This window comes from Pollicipes pollicipes, unplaced genomic scaffold (assembly GCF_011947565.3).
Source record: "Pollicipes pollicipes isolate AB1234 unplaced genomic scaffold, Ppol_2.1 Scaffold_2555;HRSCAF=2994_pilon_pilon_pilon, whole genome shotgun sequence".
NCBI classification, from domain to species: Eukaryota; Metazoa; Arthropoda; class Thecostraca; order Pollicipedomorpha; family Pollicipedidae; genus Pollicipes; species Pollicipes pollicipes.
Genome location: NW_023596136.1, coordinates 18,804,802 through 18,827,732, shown reverse-complemented (window position 1 = coordinate 18,827,732; position 22,931 = coordinate 18,804,802). Strand labels below are relative to the sequence as shown.

The 22,931-nt window shown below is 58.3% G+C and overlaps 1 protein-coding gene across 1 annotated transcript; it reads right to left on the bottom strand.

Annotated features, from left to right (window-relative positions):
- Positions 1–1,292: 1,292 nt before the first annotated feature.
- Positions 1,293–21,717, bottom strand: LOC119098770 (exonuclease mut-7 homolog). Its single transcript, XM_037221804.1, has 21 exons — positions 21,548–21,717; positions 19,404–19,529; positions 19,086–19,221; positions 18,295–18,435; positions 16,128–16,228; positions 13,555–13,680; positions 12,866–13,053; positions 11,809–11,993; positions 11,489–11,573; positions 10,431–10,529; positions 9,903–10,038; positions 8,376–8,453; positions 7,122–7,233; positions 6,856–7,005; positions 5,975–6,142; positions 5,330–5,511; positions 4,365–4,500; positions 2,690–2,907; positions 2,449–2,492; positions 1,741–1,903; positions 1,293–1,397 (listed from the first exon to the last, which is right to left on the bottom strand). Exons 2-21 carry the CDS (start codon positions 19,479–19,481, stop codon positions 1,293–1,295), a joined length of 2,631 nt encoding a protein of 876 aa, XP_037077699.1. The 5' UTR covers positions 19,482–19,529; positions 21,548–21,717.
- Between the last annotated feature and the right edge of the window lie 1,214 nt (positions 21,718–22,931).

Genomic DNA, 22,931 nt, shown 5'->3' with positions numbered 1-22,931 from the left:
GACAGCGGATCTGTGTGTTGGCGGTCGGCTTCTCCTGGACGAGCACAGCCATCGGTGATTTGTTAATAATACCGTTTTATACTGTTGTGGTATTTTACGATGCCCTGGTCAATACAGGTGTATGTTCGCCGACCCTGGCTCAGTGCTCATGCTGGCTGCCGTGTTGTGCGGCCACATACCAGCCGGTTGGCCGGCTCAAACCCAGGGCTCGGTACAGTCACGCTCAGGCGCTCCAGCTCCGGCGCAGCTTGACCAGTCCCGGCAGTTACGCTCAGGTGCTGCAGCTCCGGCGCAGCTTGGCCAGTCCCGGCAGTTGCACTCAAGAGCTCCAGCTCCGGTGCAGCTTGGCCAGTCCTGGCAGCTGACGGCTGCAGCGTTGACGTTAGCGTGACCATGTGGCTCGCCTTGACTTGCGCGTTACTCCAAATTTCCTAAGACGCGGGGCTGAACAAACGCCGATTCGATGTCTCTGATCTTTGGGCCCACGCGCGGTTCGCTACTCGAATGCCGACCGCACTGCCGCTCCTCTCACACAGCGCGCTGGGTCTGGGCCCGGCACCTGTCGCCTGCAGCCAGCACGCGTGCTTCGGCTGCCGACCAGGGCCGGCGGCGCCGCACGGGAGCGCGTGACAAAGGCCACCTCTGGCTGTCCGGAGCCCGTGTGTATTTCCGCCGCGGCAGCCCTCCTTCCCGCTCTTCCGCCGTTTGCACAGCACACGCCGTTTGTACACTCGCCTATCACAGTGGCGGCGCGGCGCCCGGGCCGCCCGCGCGTCGTACTCCCGAGTGGTGCCAGCAGCAGTGAAGGCAGCGGTCGCGCCACAGCCCTGCCAGGCTCCAGTAAAACCATCTTCCCGCCCCGCCCCGCCCCGGCGCGCGTAGTGCGCGCATCACAGTATGTCGGGCGGGCGCTTCCCACGAGAGGAGCCACATTCCAGCCCAGAGCGGCGCGCTACAGAGCACCCCGGGTATGGTCGCCGAGGGACAGCAACAAGCAACAGAACAAAGCCCGGCGTATCATAATTGTCTAGGATTATCGGCGTGAGCCGCATGTCCGCCGGCGCGGCGCGCCCAGCACGTCCGGCGCTGTGTCGGCGCCTGCTGAAGGGTGTGGGCGTCGTCGGCCGGCTCGCGAGCAGCCCGGCGGCGCTAGAAGTATCCGCCGTCGGACTCCGAGTCCGAGTCAGAGCCGCACGTCCGCCGGCGCGGCGCGCCCAGCACGTCCGGCGCTGTGGCGGCGCCTGCTGAAGGGTGTGGGCGTCGTCGGCCGGCTCGCGAGCAGCCCGGCGGCGCTAGAAGTATCCGCCGTCGGACTCCGAGTCAGAGCCGCACGCCATGCTCATGGAGTTGAGCTGGGCGGTGGGCGCGGCGTCGGTGGGGCCTCCGCACGCGCCCTCCTGCGGCAGACACGGACGATGGGTCAGCGGCACGCCGGCCCGGTCAGCTCGGCGGCGCACAGACGCCTCGGCGCTGGAGGCGCGCTTGGTCGTCACTGACTAGTGTCAAGTGCTTTCGTACCGATCGATGATCAGAATGGCAACAATACACCACCAGTGCAAAACGGAACAGCGCTGACCTGGGTCAAGAGGCCGTGGCGCAGGATAGTCACGGATGGACAGACACCCCGAGCAGCGGCGGCGGGAAGGGGGCACACCAACCAGCCCAGAAGAGCACGCACGGCCACCGGCCGAGCCGCGCCGTTCTGCGCCGAGCGCGGCTGCGTGGCCGCGGCGTACTCACCCCGTGCGCCCCGCCCACAATGCGGCCCAGGCCCGCCATGTATTTGCCGTAGTGGGAGCCGGCCCAGTAGACGTGGCCGCAGCTCTGGCACACGTAGAAGGTGTCGGTGGCGTCCAGAGTGGTGGTGTGCAGGCCGGCCGCCTGCACCAACACCGTGCAGTCGCTGGAGGGGCAGGGGGAGGGAGGTCAGTCGGACCACCGCTGCACAGCCCGCCGCGACAGGAGACCCGCTGCGGACGCCGCTCTCCCGGGCGGGCAGCCAACAGCGGGTGACGAATCGCAGCTGTGCGACGCTGCGGTCGGAGCGAACACGCCGCCAGTGACAGCGGCCGCGCTGCTCGAGCCGCCACGGCACAGCACATCCGCTGGTCTGCCGCGACTGTCCAGCGACAGCAGGCGCCGCGCCAACCTCATGATACGGTGACGTGTTGGTATTTCGAGCGAGACGTGAAGCCCCACAAGCCAGCCGCTTCCCGACGCATCTCCCTGTAGACCACCCATCCCGTACGAGCAGATGGCCTGGCCCGCTTTCCCACAGTCCGTGCCTCGCTGGCGTCCCCGTCCGCGGGAGCGGCGCGCGCCGTCTCGGCTCACCTGACGGCGCCTGTGTTGAGGTCGACCAGCGGGCCGCCGGGCTCGAGGTCGACGTATTCGGGGCGCCGCCCGGCGCCGCGGCCGCCGCTCACCAGCCGGTCCCGCAGCTGGCGCATCACGCCGCCCGGCACGTGCCAGTAGTCGCCCGAGTTACAGTGCTGGCGGCCGAGCCACCGTCGGTCACGTACGAGTTATGTATGTCGCGACGGAGTTACACGGGCGCTACCATCATGCGCGGGTGTCACGCATGTCACACTTGTCACAGAGATGTCGCGCGGCGGTGCCAGAGGCGTCCCACGACGGTCGCGCAGGTGGCACGGCCGTGACACGTGGTCCGCGGCCTGCCGAGCCCCACCTGACAGCGGCGCAGCACGTCCTCGGGAGCCACGTCCAGCATGAAGTGGCGGACCACCTCCTCCAGCTGGTCGGCGGCACGCTCCGCCGCCACGTGGTAGCAGTGGCCGGCCGGCACAAGGCCGACCATGCGCCGGTGCAGGGCGCGGCCGCGCGTCAGGATGATGCGTCCCTCGCGCTGCGCCAGCACCACGCACGTGTCGTGATCCTCGCCGTTCTCTGCGGGCACGACCGGCGCGGGTTCGCGGCGCTCGGTGGCGGCGGGGTTGGGCGCATGTCTTCGTCCCCAAGCCGACGCAACAGGTCCAATTGTTGGGTGGGTGTCGGGCGGCGGGAGCAGGGGTCGTCCCACGGTCACAGCAAAACGCCCAAGGTATTATTCACGCGCACGCACTGCTTTTGATCGACACGAGCGAGAGCAACAGAGTTCATCTAAACAGGTTACCCGGAGCTGCGATGGCCCGACCAGTGCACATCTGGGGTACTAGGCCCCGTGGCCCTGAGTCAGACCCGTCATAAACGCCGCTGGAGTCCACATGGCATGCCACTCGTCAGCGCTTCAGCGCCGGTCAACTGAACCGTGCTTCCACGTGCCGTTGGTGTCATCGCATGGACGAGGTGTTGTTCATGGGTACTGGCACGAAAGCACAAAACAGCATCAACAAATTGCGAATTGTGGGCACCGTTGACAGGTAAACCACACATATCGATAGCCTGTAGCTGTCGAGTACCGAAACCAGTTCTTGTTTGTGCGATTACCAATGCCAAGTATCAACATTCGTAAAGTGAACACTCAAGACAATCGCAGACAGCATTCCGCTATTTTGCTAATAAACCAAGACCATCAACTGTTGAATTATTAATTGCAATTATGAATCACCGTAAAAACGAAACCTACGCACGCACGCACGCACCAGCTTGCACCAGCGTGTGGCGTGGCCGAAGCTCCCAGCGCCCCGACTGACCGAGTGCTGGGATACTTGTCACACGGCAGGGGCACACCGGCGCTGCGGCGGTGCCTACATTCTAAGACAGGGGCAATCACTTTGGTTGGAAGGGGCAAAAAGCATGACCGAGTACGACTGTGTCGGCCCCGCAGCGCCCTGACTGACCGAGTATGACTGTCGGCCCCCCAGCACCCCGACTGACCGAGTATGACTGTGTCGGCCCCCCAGCGTCCTGACTGACCGAGTATGACTGTGTCGGCCCCCAGTGCCCCGACTGATCGAGTATGACTGTCGGCTCCCCAGCACCCCGACCCACCGAGTATGACTGTGTCGGCCCCCCAGCGTCCTGACTGACCAAGTATGACTGTGTCGGCCCCGCAGCGCCCTGACTGACCGAGTATGACTGTCGGCTCCCCAGCACCCTGACTGACCGAGTATGACTGTCGGCTCCCCAGCACCCCGACTGACCAAGTATGACTGTCGGCTCCCCAGCACCCCGACTGCCCGAGTATGACTGTCGGCTCCCCAGTGCCCCGACTGACCGAGTATGACTGTCGGCTCCCCAGCACCCCGACTGACCGAGTATGACTGTGTCGGCCCCCCAGCGTCCTGACTGACCGAGTATGACTGTCGGCTCCCCAGTGCCCCGACTGACCGAGTATGACTGTCGGCTCCCCAGTGCCCCGACTGACCGAGTATGACTGTCGGCTCCCCAGCGCCCCGACTGACCGAGTATGACTGTGTCGGCTCCGATGCTGCGCAGCTTCTTGCCCAGGCCCTGCACCATGGTGTCGCACACGGCGCGGAACGCCGCCGGCCGGATGGCGCGCGCGTTCGGCGGCGGCGCGTTCTCCAGCTCGGGCCCCTGCGGCCGACGGCGGGTCACACCGGCGCTGTGGCGGCGCTTACATTCTAAGACTGGGGCAATCACTTTGGTTGGAATGGGCAAAAAACAAGGGGCTCCAACAAACATGATAACCTGCCCCAGCGATTGCCTCATTTGCGAAAAAGCCCACGGATCTGGCGCGCTTCCTTTCGAGATTGTGGAAGCTTCCACGCCGACCCGTGGCAATACCTTTGAGACCAGGCAGCGGCGAGGCCTGGGGGCGCGGTTCTGCACGTCTCCGTACCTCAGGCGGGGGGGAGGGGGGGCGGCACAGTTCTGCATGTCCCCGCAGCTCAGGCGGGGAGGACCGGCGGCGCGGTCCTGCACGTCCCGGCACTTCAGGCGGGGACGGCCGGCGGCACGGTTCTGCACGTCCTCACACCTCAGGCGGCTCGTGACGAGCCACCGAGCTGTGCCTGTATCGGCAACTTTGGTCTTAGCGCGGCTACCGCAGGTGCACCGAGTGAGGGGTCGGCCGGCCGACGCCTGGGTACGCGGCTGCGTCGGCGAACGGGGACCGACGGCCGCCACCAAACGCGTCCGGCAGATCAGGTGCAGGCGGAAGCTGGTCTCGACCGCCACCGCGGCGGGTCTGTGCATGGCACGAGTCACCATCGCATGCCAGATGCCAATGGTGGAGCTGCGGCATGCGATAACACCACAGCAGCTGGCGGCAGCGGCCAGCCATGACCGCTGAGTGACGCGGCACTGACGGACAGGAGGGGGAGGGGGGGGGGGGGGGGGGGGCGGACCGACACCGGCAACAGGGCGCAGCCTGCCCGCACGGCATCCCGTGGACGGCACTGACCTTGCCCGCGGGCGCGGCGGGCCTCTTTTTCTGCTTGTTCTTGGCGGCCGACGGCGCCTTGGCGGGCGCCGCGGTGTTTGTGATGATGCACTTGAGAACGGCGGCCGGCGTGGTGCCCTCGCGGTCGTACAGCGCGTCCCGCAGTGTGTTGTATACCTCGATCAGGCAGTAGGCGTCCGAGGCTGTCCAACACAGGACAACACCGGTCACCGTAGCGACAGGACGGTGAGCGGGGTCTCACCCGAGAGCACAACCACCCGCATGTCAACACGAGGTCGAACCATACGCAGCGTCCCCTTAGGTCCGGCACAGCGCGTCAGCAGGCAGGTCAATCAAACCGTCAAATCATGATGCGCTATACTGTCATTGTCATTGGGCTTTACGACGCACCCAGTTGCTGAGGTTATATGACATCGTCTGCCTCTCACCCTGGCAGGAATGGCAGGCAGTGTCGGGAATCGAACCCCGTACCTCTGGTTTCCCAGACGCACAGTGGTTAACGCAGACGTGTTAACCACTCCGCTACCGGCACCCCCGATGCGCCATGTTGGTGGCGGGGCCGGGCGGCCCGGGCCGTCACTGGACGACACCTCTGTCGAGCCCCCGCCGCCGACCGGCCGACGCCCGGCGCTGACGGCCGCTCACCGGCGTACTGCAGCTGGCTGGAGCGCAGCGGACGGCGACCCCAGTTGGAGCACTGCTCCTCCTTGTTGAGCGGCTTGCCCAGGCACTTGCGCACCAGCTCGCTAAGGCCCTTGACCGCTTCCTTGGACTTGCGGCGGCCGGCGCCGTCCTGGCCACGCGCGGCCGGCGCTGACGGCAGAGGCGCAGCCAGCGTCATGCTGCGTAGCTAAATAGTCTCCCAAATCTCAACACTCATCACTAGAACTGCCTTTCGGTCGCTGTTGTGTGTGTGATTGGGGCTTTACGACGCACTCAGCTGCTGAGGCTATATGGCGTCGCCCGCCTCTCACCCTGGCAGGAAGGGCGGGCACTGTGGGGAATCGAACCCCGTACCTCTGGTTTCCCAGACGCGCAGTGGTTGACGCAGACGTGTTAACCACTACACTACCGGCACCCCTTTCGGTTGCTGTAAGAGTGGTTAGTTTTCATTCATATCATTACAGGCATTATTGATTGCCTGCGCGCGCGACCGCCGGACTGACGAGTCATGCAATGTGGACACAGTGATCGGACTAGCGGTTCGTGCGCGCGGCGACCGGACTGGCGACTCATGCAATGTGGGCACAGTGACCGGACTAGCGGTTCGTGCGCGCGGCGGCCGGACTGACGAGTCATGCAATGTGGACACAGTGACCGGACTAGCGGCCTGCGCGCGCGTCCTGAGACCCATCGAGTATTTACACGGCACACGGCCTTAGCGTTCATGCCACACGAGCGAGCGACCGCATAGCGTGAGGAACCGCCGGCCGCGGAAAGGCCGCGGGACGCCGCCGGCCGCGAAAAGGCCGCGGTGGCGTTCATATACGGCCGCGAACATGTTCCCGTCCAGACGGCTGCCTCACCTTCCTTGTACGGGAAAATGTTTGGAAACGCCTCCTCGACACGACTGCCGAGGGTTTTGACGTCCATCATGTTCTTCTTGCCCATGATGGCCTTCGCGAATGACGGCACTGAACTCTCCAGCATGTCGAAGTCGCTCACCTGGTCGTACCCTGGCCGGCAGAAGGGTCGCTCAGTCGGACGCACCAAACGCGCACAACGTGACTCCAGGACGCGGTCCGCAGCCACCGGAGATTGGGCGCTCGAGGTGCGCGCCGCGCCCACCTACCCAGTTTGAGGTTGTCTCCGCAGAGGATGGCGGCGCCGAGCCTCTCCATCAGCGGCGACACCACCGTCAGCTGCAGCAGGTCCAGCACGTACACCAGCCGGCTGGTGGCCACCTGCCGGTCACCGCGCACGCGCCGCCGTCAGCCCACGGTGGGACAGTCCGACCTGCCGCGGCCTCCACCCGTCAGAGCAGAGACCAGCGGCGGTCAACCCGTGTACAGCGCAGTGCAATCTTACAATATGGTGTGCCACAACATGCGTGAAGAGGGTCTCACGTTAAGTCAGCACTCAAGAGGAGCGTAGAAGTCGTGATGCTGTCTAACTGTCTCGCCACCAGCCATGCGGTCCGGGTGGTGTGTAAGATTTGAGTGGCAGTCACGTGTGCGCGTGCTGCATCAGCCTCCCTTTACATACTTGCGCATGGATGAAAATCTGCTGATTGGATTTCGTGTGAAATATACGAATATACTATGATATCCACAGCGGCCGGCTTGGGCTGACCACACGGCCACTGGCCACACAGCTGCCAGCAGCCACGGCGGCCGACTGACGCTCGCCACACGGCCACCGGCCACGCGCCCGTCGGCAGCCTCAGCGACCGACTGGGACTCGCCACACCGCTACCGGCCACGCGCCCGTCGGCAGCCTCGGCGACCGACTGGGACTCGCCACACCGCTACCGGCCAGACAGACGCCGGTAGCCACGGCGGCCGACTGAGGCTGTCCACATGGTCACCGGCCACACAGCCGCCGACAGCCTCGGCGACCGACTGGGACTCGCCACATGGCCACCGGCCACGCGCCCGTCGGCAGCCTCAGCGACCGACTGGGACTCGCCACACCGCTACCGGCCACACAGACGCCGGCAGCCACGGCGGCCGACTGAGGCTGTCCACACGGTCACCGGCCACACAGCCGTCGGCAGCCTCGGCGACCGACTGGGACTCGCCACACCGCTACCGGCCACGCGCCCGTCGGCAGCCTCAGCGACCGACTGGGACTCGCCACACCGCTACCGGCCACACAGCTGCCGGCAGCCACGGCGGCCGACTGACGCTCGCCACATAGCCGCCGACAGCCACGGCGGCCGACTGAGGTTCGCCACACGACCGCACCGATGACCTCCACCGACCATGTCAAGATGACCCCGGTGAACCCGAGATGACCCCCAGCCGACCCGTCGCCCGCGCGCACACCCGGCCGGCAGCGCGGTGTGGGCGGGGCGTCGGGACGCAGGCCGGCCGACGCAGCTCACCTGGAGCAGCGAGACCCTGTTCCAGTCTCGTACGGTGATTGGCTTCCACTCGGCGTCCAGTCCGAGCACGCCGTCGTACTGTCAACAGGTGGCAGCACCGTCAGTCGCAGCCCAGACCGGCAGGAGGCGGCATCGTCGGCGCAGCAGCAGACCGGCCGCATTTTCTGATCCCCCCCCCCCGCACCCCACCCCGTCACTGTGTGCACAGCGGCTCGTCTGGCGGCGGGCAACGATAACTGGTAATCTTCATACCACCATCAGACAACGGTGCCAGAACTACCCGCCCCACAATCATCACGGCCGACTCTCGCCCTACCATTGCAACCGCCAAGGACTGGGGAGAGGGAGGAGGAAACCCCAGGCACTGTCCTGAGGTCACTGTAGTAGCTGTACTGAGCAGTCGGAACATATTAGCCTCAATAACTAGACACCGGGCACACACAGAACACAGTAGAGAGCTCACCACCACGCGCGGGACCGGAGCCCAAACTGGGTACGTAAAGCTCTCCCGTCTGTCAGCACGTGACTTCAGCTGCATGCAAATGATTTATTCGTCGGCACCGGGGCCACTCTGAGGAGTGCCTAACGACAGTGGGCCGCGGCACCTCGTCCGCTCCGGGGCCACTCTGAGGAGTGTCTAACTCGGCAGTGAGCCGCGGTACCTCGTCCGCTCCGGGGCCACTCTGAGGGGTGTCTAACTCGGCAGTGAGCCGCCGCACCTCGTCGGCTCCGGAGCCACTCTGAGGAGTGTCTAACTCGGCAGTGAGCCGTGGCACCTCGTCGGCACCGGGGCCACTCTGAGGAGTGCCTAACGACAGTGGGCCGCGGCACCTCGTCGGCTCCGGAGCCACTCTGAGGAGTGTCTAACGACAGTGAGCCGCGGCACCTAGTCGGCTCCGGGGCCACTCCGAGGAGTGTCTAACTCGGCAGTGAGCCGCGGCACCTCGTCGGCTCCGGGGCCACTCTGAGGCGTGTCTAACTCGGCAATGAGCCGCGGCACCTCGTCGGCTCCGGAGCCACTCTGAGGAATGTCTAACGACAGTGAGCCGCGGCACCTCGTCGGCTCCGGGGCCACTCCGAGGAGTGTCTAACTCGGCAGTGAGCCGCGGCACCTCGTCGGCACCGGGGCCACTCTGAGGAGTGCCTAACGACAGTGGGCCGCGGCACCTCGTCCGCTCCGGGGCCACTCTGAGGAGTGTCTAACTCGGCAGTGAGCCGCGGCACCTTGTCGGCTCCGGGGCCACTCTGAGGGGTGTCTAACTCGGCAGTGAGCCGCGGCACCTCGTCCGCTCCGGGGCCACTCTGAGGGGTGTCTAACTCGGCAGTGAGCCGCGGCACCTCGTCCGCTCCGGGGCCACTCTGAGGGGTGTCTAACTCGGCAGTGAGCCGCGGCACCTCGTCGGCACCGGGGCCACTCTGAGGAGTGTCTAGCTCGGCAGTGAGCCGCGGCACCTCGTCGGCTCCGCTCAGGGCAGTTGGCTGAGCGGCACCGCCGAGCCCCGCCGCCGCCGCCGGCGCGCCTCTGACCTGCTCCAGCGCGTCGCACACGGTCGGCAGCTGCTCCATCCTGTCCACCAGCTCCACTCGCACGTCCGGCATCCGGTAGAACTGACGGGCGTGCGGGCTGGCCGCCGGCCGGTCCTCCATGTCGGCGTCCATCTCCCTGACGAGCACGGCGGTGCGGTCAGGCACCCGGGTCCCCACACCCGGCGGGCGCCGCCGGCCGCAGCAGGTCTCCCCACCACCGCCCCCGCCCACAGAATGAGGCACACCCGGCAGGAGCCGCCGGCCGCAGCAGGTCTCCCCACCACCGCCCCCGCCCACAGAATGCGGCGCACCCAGCTGGCCCATAGTCAACTGTGGCACCTGTTGCAGCTGCGCAGCAGAGCGTTCCTGACGTTCTGCGGGGGTCACAAGCGCGTGCTAGACAGGTAGTCCAGTAGGACCGTACTCCGCTGCCGGCCGGTCGGCCTCCGTACGCCAGCGCCTGCGTCACATCAACGGTCGGAGGAGCGACAGGCGGCGGTGGCGACCGCCCGCGCGCGGCCCACTCACGGCGGATAGTGGTAGTGGTGCGCCAGGTCCGGCGGCAGCTCGCGCTCCGGCACGCCCAGCGTCAGCGCTACATTCACGCCTGTGCGGTACGCCTGCTTCCTGTCGGACAGAGCGGGCGGCACGTCAGCGGAGCCAGGCGCCGCGCACCGGCGACACAGCGACCGCCGCTGACGGCCGGCGGCGCGTCACGTGCCCCAGGCGGCGCTCTGACACAGGCCTTTGGCGCTCACGCCCAGCGTCTTGATCGTTTTGACGAGATGCACTGCTATTCCAATGCGCGTTGCAGTTCTCCGCACTGCGTGTACCAGTCAAACTTGCACCTGCTCTCAAAAACAGCAAGTGCAACTAGGACGGATAAATCGCAGGGCATCAAAGACACGGAAAAAAGCAGCCGGCAGTCATGCACCTGGGGCCGTGATACAGGGGGATGGTATAGCAGTCAACAGGCATGCAGCTGGAGCCGTAATACAGGGGGACGGCACAACAGCCGACAGTCGTGCACCTGCAGCCGTGATACAGAGGGATGGCACAGTAGCCGACAATCGTGCACCTGCAGCCGTGATACAGAGGGATGGCACAGTAACCGACAGTCGTGCACCTGGAGCCATGATACAGGGGGATGGCACAGTAGCCGGCAGTCGTGCAGCTGGAGCCGTGATACAGGGGGATGGCACATCAGAGGGTAGCCGTGCAGCTGGAGTCGCGATGCAGTGGGCTGCCAGCTGCACGGCTGCCCACGGCACAGCAGTGGGCAGCCGTGCAGCTGGAGCCGTGATACAGGAGGATGGCAGAGCAGCCGGCAGCCGTGCAGCTGGAGTCGCGATGCAGTGGGACGGCACAGCAGTGGGCAGCCGCGCAGCTGGAGCCGTGATACAGGGGGATGGCACATTAGTGGGTAGCCGTGCAGCTGGAGCTGCGATGCAGAGGGACGGCACAGCAGTGGGAAGCCGTGCAGCTGGAGCCGTGATACAAGGAAATGGCCGGGCCGCGAGCCCTCCGCCCATCGGACCAGGCGGCAGAAGTCGGTCAGGCCAGAGCCCCGGCTCCTGCGCGCTCACCGGCTCAGGATATCGAGCGCGCTCTGAATCAGCTCCGGGTAGTCGGCCAGAATGTCCACCAGGAAGTCCTCGCAGTCGTCCGGCTCTGCGGCAGATGGCGGGACGCGACTGGTTACCGGGTGTTAGGAACAAGTGAGAGCTCCACGGCACAGGCGAGACGTGCGCATCCAACACGCGATGTTCCTCAAACGCCACCCAGAAGCCAGTCATCGAATGCAGAAGCTGCTGTGACTAGAAGACACCAGCTCCCATTCAATGGCATCGACTTCTGCTGACCGTCTCGGAAGGCACAACGTGTTTCGGTGAGAAGATCTCCTTACTGATGCTGTCCTCTTTAAAGCGCCGGTAGAACAGGTAGTGCATGGTGGCACGAGCCGAGAACAGGGCAGTGTTCGGAGCCACCTGACGTAACTCCAGCTGGAAGCGCTTGCAGAAGCGCTCAATCAGTTTCTTCAGCGTCTTCTGATTCACCGTGTCCTTCGAGAAGCCGGACATGCCCAGGTTGCTGCGGCAAAGAATGCACGGTCAGAAGGGAGAGAGCGCGAGAGAGGGAGTTGTTCATTGGTGTTTTCGGGCGCGTCGACTTCAATGGTCATTTTGCGCCCAGAGGGAGAGGGAGAGAGAGAGCACGGGAGGAAAGCACGGGAGAAAGAGTACGGGACAGAGGGAGCATGGGAGAGAGCGCGAGAGCGACAGCGATAGAGAGGGGAGGGAAAGTGACAGGGACAGGGACAGGGACAGGGACAGAGATAGTGAGACAGAGACGGAACATAATATATAAATGGGCACATAGAGATGGACACATACAGAGAGACACAGAAAGCTAGAGAAAGCGATACACACCGGACATGAGCGACCCACTCCACCCAGCCAACCTGGCATGTAATAAGCCGCAGAGCCGCAGTGCTGGCCACACGTCTCACCTGGCCACCTACAGCAGACTGCGCTCCAGCAGCTCGTCGCACGCGGCCACGCGTCTCACCTGGCCACCTGCGGCAGGCTGCGCTCCAGCAGGCCCAGCGCGGCCACACGTCTCACCTGGCCACCTGCGGCAGACTGCGCTCCAGCAGGCCCAGCGCGGCCACACGTCTCACCTGGCCACCTGCGGCAGACTGCGCTCCAGCAAGCCCAGCGCGGCCACACGTCTCACCTGGCCACCCGCGGCAGACTGCGCTCCAGCAGGCCCAGCGCGGCCACACGTCTCACCTGGCCGCCCGCGGCAGGCTGCGCTCCAGCAGGCCGAGCGCGGCCACGCGTCTCACCTGGCCACCTACAGCAGACTGCGCTCCAGCAGGCCGAGCGCGGCCACACGTCTCACCTGGCCACCTGCGGCAGACTGCGCTTCAGCAGGTCGTCGCACGCGGCCACGCGTCTCACCTGGCCACCTGCGGCAGGCTGCGCTCCAGCAGGTCGTCGAGCGCAGCCACCGCCTCGGCCTGGCGCCGCGGCGAGTCGGCCAAGAACTGCTCGGCCACGTTGGCCCGGTCCAGCAGCACCAGCGGCACGACGAACTCGTTCACGCCGAACCGGTTGTGCAGCCGCAGCCGCGTGGCCATCTGGCACGCCTGTCGGCAACGGCGGCGGGCCGGGGTCGGTCGGGCGCGCCGCAACGGCACCTGCTGCCGGAGCTCCGTCCACGGGCGACGGCAGCCCGGCGGCACGCACGGCAGGAGCGTCCGAGCATGCCATCCAGCCGCCGCCGCCTGCAGCGCGAGCCCACGTGTTCGCATACCGTAACGCGAGCACCGCGGCGGCGGCCCATCGCGCTGCGCTGTGAGTCAATCTGCTGTGAAGTCGAGACTGGTAGCTCACACTCAGCGGCGCGCGTGGATCGCAGTACAGTGGCTGGCTCCAGCCCCGGAGCGTAGCGAGGACGACATGTCTCATCCACATCAGCGGCTATGTACGCGAGACGGTGATGCCGAATGCGTGCCCTGCGTCGTACGAACAGAGTTGTGACAAGCATACCTCGACGCATGCAGCGGCACACAAGCGTGACAGATGTGCGTCCTCGTGCGTCAAGCAGGACGCGACAGCCGAGGCTTCTCGCGCATGTCCTACCGCACCTTTTTATAGTCCTTTGCTTGCAGCATCTTGTGGATCTCGTCGACGAACAGGTGCGTGGAGCCGGACAGGCCGCACAGCTCCACTATGGCATCGCTGACGTACGAGCACTCCTGGTTACCCATCACCTGCCAGAGCAGTGCTCGGCTCAGCCGCACACGAGCACCACCTCCGCGGTGACGTACGAGCACTCCTGGTTACCCATCACCTGCCAGAGCAGTGCTCGGCTCAGCCGCACACGGGCACCACCTCCGCGCTGACGTACGAGCACTCCTGGTTACCCATCACCTGCCAGAGCAGTGCTCGGCTCAGCCGCACACGAGCACCATCTCTACGGTGACATACTTAGATGTGGCACAAAGTGCATCCACCTTGAATACGTTACGGGGGTCGCCCATAAAGCACGTAAGCGTGGAGGGGAGAGGTCTCCTCTACGCTGAGCAGCGCAACGTTACGCCCGGGTGTGGTTGGAAACCATGCAAAAATCTAAAAATATGTTTTAAAACCTTAACGTTGTACACTGCTGCCCCGTCTCATGACAAAAGACACGCCGTGTATTTCGCGCCGCTAGATTAGAGGTCAAACGGACGCCACCATTTGGAACGCTAAGCTTGGCACAGCGCAAACCGCAAAAAGGTTCTACCTATCGCAACCACTGTGTTACCAGGGGAAAGAGATGCTGGGAAATGTCAAATATGCGTCACGTAATGTATGAACGACCGCATATCGGTCTCAGTCCACAACTGTCCTCTGGGTAGCCCAGCAGACATCCCAGCATTGTGGGCAGCGGAGCGAGTCCCATACATCTGTCCAGATGGCGGAAATGGATCCGTAGACCAGATCTGAGTCATGCATACCGGATATTCTGCGATATATGATCGATTTTCAAATTTTGTTGGATGATCTTGTGTCCCGGAGCCGTTATAAAATTCGGTTGAGAAAATCTTTTTAAGGCCTCAAACTTTTCCGCACTTTCAAAATTTTGAAATTTGAAATCTGCTTTATAAATATGTCACGAGATTATAAGGAATTCGACATTTCTGTAGATTTTTATTTTGAGCTTTCCGAATTGACTCATGCAAAGTTAGACAACTTTTGCAAGTTCTTCCTTGAAATTTTTCCCAAATCTGAAGTTTTCGGCCCTGGGATCCTTCCATCAGATTCAGACATATGTGTGGAAGCAAGACATCGTAGGCCACGTTTGCCAGCTGTTTTTGTGAGAATGCTGAATGTTGCCTGAAACAGCACATGGACAGCTTCAGCTGGCATTGACCATGTCTAAGTTTCAGGTTATGTTGAGAGCTCCGCGCGTCAAAATTTGTTCCATGTGAGGAATATGCACATACATCCGATGGTCTTCCACACATGCAAACACAAAAGTAGCTGCGGTTCAAGGGGATAATTCACAGTCGAAGATATGGAAGCAAGCATCCACAAAATAACTGTGATTAAAGGGAATGTCTCACATCCAAGGATATTGGAGCAGGCATCACATATGATAAAACAAGCTCACTTGTAACTATTAAGATTATTTTTTGTGGAAAGGACTGCCCTAGACAGCACAATACTCGTTTGATAAAAATGCTCCTCAAGGTGTCATGGTTTGATCACATCATCGCACCTCACACAACATTAATTGAGAGCCCGTTGACAGCCGTTATATCTGGAAATCGCGCTCACGAACGCCAGGTATGAACGCCTCGACGATTGTATTTTCTCGGACTTGATAACCATCATGGCTTATGAAATGGCAGGATTTGAATGACGTCACTGTGACGTCATGAATGTCAAGGTGACTTTTAAATATGCTCCCCGATATTGCTTTCCCCATGTTCGTGGGCGTGTAGCTCTAGATAAAAGGGGCTTTGGTCTTAAGAAGGGCAAGATTGTGAACAGCAACGAAAGGCCTTCAAGATGGCTATTTCAGTGAACCCCACATATAGTGGAACACTCCCTTTAAAGGGACCTACATTCCTTTTATATATAAGGACCCCTTTTATCCCTTTAAGATCCAAACCGCTAAAAACCTAAGCTCCTTTAAGGCCTGGGACCCTCTAGTTTATGAGCTGCACGCTCGCGAAAACGGGGAACGGCATGTAGGCGAGAGCATTTCAAAGTCACCTTGGCATCCACGACGTCATAATGATGCCATTCAAATCCAGCCATTCCACAAGCCATGCGACGATCAAGACCAATAAACGTTTGATTGTCAAGGCGTCCATATCGCGTTCGCTAGCGCGATTTCCATATATAACGGCAGCCAATTGACTCTCAATCAATGTTGTGCAGGGTACGATGACATAACCAAACCATGACGCACTGAGGAGCATCTTGACTAACACAGAATTGTGCTGTCTAGAACAGTCTTTCCACTTCCAAAATACACCGATAGCTATGTGAGCTTGTTTCATACCTTGTGGTTGCTTCCATACCTTAAAATGTTAACATTCCCTTTAATGAAACCAGCAACAGTAACCAAATGAGCATCATGGGATAAATCGATCTCATGAATGCACCTTAAAAAACTGCTTAGGACTTTTCAATGATTCTGTTACTAACAACATAAGGAACGTACCTTGAACGCCATTGTCCTGACTTTATCTGTTATTAAGAATTGAGGCATGTTCTGCACTCCATTGTAAGAATCCTCAGCCCAGGACCGGAAGGCATTCAATACTGAAACAGAAATAAGGAACACTGTTAGAGCCTGAAAACCCCCATGCTCAAATAAAAATGCATACAGCACAAGATGAGTCCCTGTCTGGGAACCAAAGACCAATGTCTCACACAGATATGTGCTAGGACCTCAAAGAATATGCCAGATCCCAGAGGATCTTTAGGAAAAATAAAGCAGGGATCCTGGATCCCAAACATACTTAGACCTCTAGGATCTTTGACAAGTTTTGAACTGGACCCCAGATTCCAAAACATCCTGTACCAAACTTCCAGTGTTACCTGGATCATGGAAATCTGGAACCCAGGGCCCTATATTATGTCCTGGGATCCATGCCTCATGACCACATGCAGGTACCAAGGGGTGGTGTGGATCTTGGAGGGTGATCAACCATTCTTTGCTTAATTTTTTAACCTTTCCATATGAACTTCCAATCTTGTTCCTTACTGGAAGGAAGTCACCCACTCATGGTGAGTTATTCAAATGACCATGAAGTGAGGCAAATCAGGGTAGGCAAAGGAATAATTTTTGAGCATTTCAAGATTTATTTCAAGAACCCTTTTCTAAAAATATTGGCAGGACAAAATAAGCTTTTTGGCATTCAAAAAATTAAGGGAAGTGATATCTGATATACCCTGCAGTAGACCTTGCTTCTATATTGTTCCATGATTTGTTGGAGGGTGACCTGTGCATCAAGGACACAACCAGTTGGGTTAATCTGCTCAACACCTGGCCTCAACAGCTGGGTTCATCTGCTTCTTGTTTCTGAACATCAAAAATGTGTTTAAATATCCCTAGTTTCATGTAGCCCTAAGATGAGCCATCTGAGTATAAAGGACAATTCCAGCCTTATGCTCCTCTTTGCCAAGGGCCATACACACAGTATAGGTATGGCCAAAATGTAGCCCCAGCCCTAGCTCACCTCCCCTTCCCCCCCCCCCCCCCTCCACCCAGGCATGCACTTTGTATTTTGGCACCACAGATGGTCTCTGAAATGATGACTGATGAGTTCACACCATGCACCCCTCTCCATAAAAAACCCTGGCTATGGTGCTGGTCTACAGAATGTCTTTGGTGTGGTTGGTGCAATATCCATGCTCTGCCAAACATGCTAAATTGTGCTGGCAAACATTCTGCATTAGTCATTACATGTAAGACAGAAACAAAACTCATAATTGGACACCATTTCCAGACATTCTAGCTGTTGCTCTGATCTTCTACTATGTGCAGTGGGAGAAAGGGATGGGGAGAGGGAAAGAGAGAGAGAGAGACGAAAAGGGAGAGGAAGACAGGGAGACAGGGGGTGAGGGGGGAGTCTGGTCTTTACAGCTGGGCGTGACGATGATTTGGGGGTTTTCAGGCACATCAATTGCAAGGGCTGCAGTGAACAAGGACAGCTGGGACAAGCATGCCAGCCACTCCGGAATCAGGCTGAAGCTGGTGAAGAGCATCCCACTGTTCCCCCTCACAGCGCCGTATCCCTCCGCCCCCCACCGCGCCCACCGTCGAATATTCACGGTTCTGGCATGTGGGCTCGGGCTGGCGTTTGTGTACGTCCCTCGTGTTGACTACACCGCAGTGCTGCCAGATCGCAAATCCCCCCGCCACACGGACATTCCTTGCCAGTCCATGGACACTCTGTTCTAAACCTCAAGTCTGCTGCGACGTCCCCAACTGTAAATTCCGATTGTTGAAGCGTCAACTTCTGCCTTCAGGCCTTCAGTCATGTGGCCCGTTTCGACCGCCGCGCTCCGCTTCGATCACTCACCCCCGGTCACGTGACCAAGCGACGGCTGCAGGGCGGGTGGCCGGCGGGAGATTGGGCGGTGGTCGTGTCCGCGCGGCTTCACGAAACGAAACAAAGATAACACGTCGCGCGGCATAACATGACGAGATAGAGAGTCAGGACGAAAGCCATGGGCTGGTAAAGGGCTGAGCGGAGACCACAGGGCAGCACGGAGGCTCTGCTGGGGCTCACCTGAAACGACGGGGCTCCGCCTGGGCTCGCCTGAAGGGGCGGGGCTCTGCCGGGGCTCGCCTGAAGAGGCCGGGCGCCACTGGGGCTCACCTGCTGCCGCCAGGCCGTCAGGGCGGTTTTTGGCATAGTCTGAGCTGAAGAGAACCAGGTCCAGCAGGCGCAGGTAGGGCTGCGACGCTGAGTCGAACGCCTGCCGCAGCACCTGGGCCAGAGCCGAGTCTGGACCGGCTCCTGACGACCACCGGCACAGAGAGGTCAGGTCGGGTCAGGGGACGAGACCGTGGCCTCCGCAGCGGCCGAGTCTGGATCGGAGCCCGCTGACCCCAGGCATATAGTTGTCATGTCAGGTCAGACCAGAGTTTCCACGACAGCTGCCGCGGAGCCTTGAAAAGCGCCTGCCAACGGGCGACACATGCAGAGATCAGGATATCAAGGTCACGTGATCAGACCCGTCCTCGGCGGCAGCCGGCAGCTCACACACACAGACCAGATTGAGTCAGGGTATCAGACCTGCCTCCAGAGTGGGCCGCACATGTCCCACAATTACGGACCTCCACGGCGGCCACACATGTCCCACAATTACGGGCCTCCACGGCGGCCGCACATGTCCCGCAGTTGTGGGCCTCCATGGCGGCCACATATGTCCCACGGATGTCCAAGGGCACCCCAGGTCAGTACCTGTCCCAGGGCTACACAGATCAGCACAGCTAAACCGACGCGCCAGTTCGGTAGTCGGATAATTCCGAAGCCCTCTCGGTCCACGGCAGAGATGGCCCGCACTATTTCGGCATCCAGTGCAGGCAGCACGTGAATAGCCACCATCACTTGGCTGTCGTTTCAGCATCTTTCAGTGTAGGCTGGCTACCCTGCTCGGCACACACCTTCCTCGCTCCAGGCCTTTCCGGCGCGGTCGACCCAAACGGCGTTCAGTGGATGGGGTGTCGTCGGCAGCTGCAGCTGATAAGGCGTGGCCTGCGAGATACGCTGCCCGCCGCCACCGCCCCAGCCTCGGCCATACTGCAAACCAGCATATCAAACTTTGACTGTATGTGGAATTCCATAATGTCATAACTCACGCTGATACTTTGTTTGGTGGCAGCATAGGTAACAATTCAATTTTTATGACAAAGAATTTAGAATTCAATATGTTCAACACATTTCAACAGCTAAAAGATTGAGTTCATAATGCTAGTTTTTACCTGGTGTGTGGCTTGGCCCCTGGCATTCCCTCTGAATCCTCTGCCTCTTGCTCGACCTCGCGGGACTTGGTTATACATGAATTGTTTTCTTCTACACCAGGATGACGTTAATTTGGTGATGTATTCCTGTTGGGATACTACATCAGATTTCATGATTATCAATTTTGTCACACACTTAGTAGATTGCAAAATATGCTACACTACTGAGTTTGAATTTGTAGTGTCTGTCAGATGTCCAGGTGTGGGGTAGCCGGAGCCTCAGATGGAGACCGGGACCACCCTGACACAGGCTGTACTCAAGCATCACCCATTGCCACAGGAGCCAGCCCAGTGTCACAGGAGCCAGCCCTCTTGGACACATTCATGGCACTCCAGGTGTGGGGGGGGGGGACAGCTCCAATGATGGCCTGCTGGGACTGGTGACCTTATGGCACTTGTGCAAAAGGACACCACAAGATCTATTAAAAAAAGAAAACATGATTTGTGATTAGCACAAAAGCTTAACCACACTGCCATGTGTTGAATTAGTTTTGGGTTTTTCAAACAAATGCTCTGTGGTTGGTTTTTGCCATCTGATCCCTCATTGCAAGCAAACCTTGAGGGGATGAAAAGAATGTTGTCAGAATTGTCAAGAAATGACAATTCAACAACTGTGACCAGCTTTTTATACTTGCCCAAGTTTTAAATATTTTTCTTGCCAGGTTTTACATTGTTGTGCAGAGGTTAAAGCTGCAATATAAGCATCTGAACAGTGCTAAATTGCATGTTCCTTGCAACATATTAAAACATACAAAGACTAAAAGTATCCAGGCACTAAAAAAGTTCACTTCTGAATCTGTCGGCCACATCCCTTGAACCCTCTTAACACCTTCCCTTAAAAAATATAGCAGCAGGATGGATTATTACATCTGTTGTTGTTTGTTTCACATGAACAAAGTGAAGTGCTTGTTTCAAGTGTTTCAAGAGGTTATCATGAGGGCTTAAGATAGGAGCACCATACCAGCTCTCACTGGGTGATTTCAACATCAGGGGCATGTTCTTAAAACCACAGAGGTCTATCTGGACCTAGATAATATAGTTGTATCTATGTTTGTCTAATATCTTAGTATTCCATATTGCATGGAAATGGCAGCTAGTCTTATATGTTCATTCATTCAAGTATGGACAAATACACCAAGACAGATGTTTGTTATTAGTCTATATCCATTACCTGCACAGCCCACCCTAAATTGTCAAATCTGTCAGTGGATCACAAATAATAAGAGTGTAAAAGACCCTACCTGGTTTTGAACGGCAGCTTCTAAGAAGTTGCACACATGAACAATGACATTTATTCTTTCAGGATGCCACATCATGATCACTTTAGATCACATTATGCCACATAAGATCACTTCAGAACAGATTTACTATAAACCATGGTAGAACCATAATGTATTTTATTTTGGGGTGGGTGGGTGGGTGGGAAAGAATTACTAGCAGCCTAAACAATATTTGATTTCTGGTATCACAATGACAGTTAAGAGACACAACAACCAGCAGCTTAATAACCTCTAAAACCAGTCTCCATAACCCTTATTAGCTATTGCATTGTTAACTTTCAAAAACAATGGCCTGGCATCTTTTATATATATATATATATATATATATACATATATATATATACATATATATATATATATATATATAAAGCATATTATTAAATTACTCCCAAACAGGGTTCACAAGCACCTCCAACACTAGGCACCAACATATCATGTACATGGAACAGGCAGATATTAATAATGGTGAGAATATGTGTATGGCCTTCATGTGGGTTTGTCAATCATTTGCATAAATAAGCAAAGGGTACTGCCTACTCAGAATGCAAAGATGCATCAGGCCTAACAAGTCAGGTTGACTGTGGCATTGCTTAAACATATTCCATGCATGTAGGCCACAATTAAGTGCCTTAAATTTGGTACAGTCACCAGTAGTTCCGGTACGTGAAATAAGGACTTGGGTTGTTGTTACAGCAACTTGAATAGCAAGAACACCTAAAAAGATCCAATCCAATATCATCTGAAAATTCTGCTCAATTTGTCCTGAAATGACTGATGCAGACATGCTCCACATTCATACACCTATAGCACTTAAACGCTCAGCACCGTGGAAAGGTTGCTCTGAAGAATAGTCGTTCTGGCGAATGTTTGATGCAATGCCTATCTCTAATCCCCATCCGCCGCAAGAAACCAACGGCATCCCTTCTGCATGCACACAGAGTAGGCGGCACTGCGGGTTTAGCGAGGATGCATGCACGGTCTCACAATGGGCACTTTTTTACTTGCATGACCTGACACCGCCCCCACTCGCCCTCAGCATTAATGACCCGTAAAACGCCTGTCACCACTCGCCCCAACGCACGGTAAAATTTGCATCGCGTTTGCCAAAGTTCGTATGTTTTTGTCTCGCATGCTGAAGCATGAACAGCTGACGTGAAGTAGTTTCTAAGTCGCTAGAAACTTTTCCTGACGAAATATCTCAAGATAAACCTGGGAGTTCTGGCTGACTTAGATTCGCTAGCAATGCTGCCATAATGCTGCCAATTCAGAGTGATGAATTCTACTACGAGCAAAGGCACGCTGCATGGTCCAATAACCGATGGACGATTAATCATGGGAAGTTGGATAGCCACATTTCCCGAATGACATAGGTGTATGCAATAGGCATCATTGTGCACCACTGATCAACAGCCATGACATTTAGTTATTTCAAAAATATGTGATGTGAATTAGAACCAGGCAATAACCTCCATCTCTATAACCTCCCCCCCTCCCCCAGTCAGCGGACTTGCCTCCCAGAAAAGGGTCCTAGAGTATATCCTAAGCCCTCCCTCGTACTTTTTTGGAACGTTCTTCGCCCATGTAATGCACCATTAATGAGAGTGTTCCGTCCTTCTATGAGGTTTTGTGCTGAAATGGCCTTCCTGAAGACCTTTTGGTCACATGGTCACATTAATGGCGGGGGTTCTGGCTGTAGATCCGCTACAGCCAGTCCTTTTGGCCATTTGGCTTTTGAATTGGGCCTTTGATTTTTTATCTCAAGAGGCCCTTTGGTCCCTTTTTTGTTCCCTCAAACACCACCCCTGGCCGACTAGGACCACTTGCCGCAACACGACCCCTTTTAGGCCCTGTGGCCCCTGACTGACGGAGAAGCCCCTCATTGTGTCAGGGACCCCGAGCATTGCAAGTCGGGGGCGCCGGCCTCATTACTGCGTGGGAAATGGGTCTCAGGTGATTAAGTAATAGAGACCCTTATTAGGAAGGACCTAATAGAAACCATCTGACTGACATTTTAGGTCATGACACTGCAGGTGGGAACCGCACCCGAGTCAAATCGGGCGCTTGATTTTTGGTCCCGAGGGGCTCTCCGGTCTCTCTTCGGATCTCCTGAAGCAAAGTCCGTCACCTGCTACAGGGCCACTGGCCGAGACATGACCCTTTGTTGTGCACTGTGGGTCCTTGACCGACAAAGGTACCCAACCACTGTTGC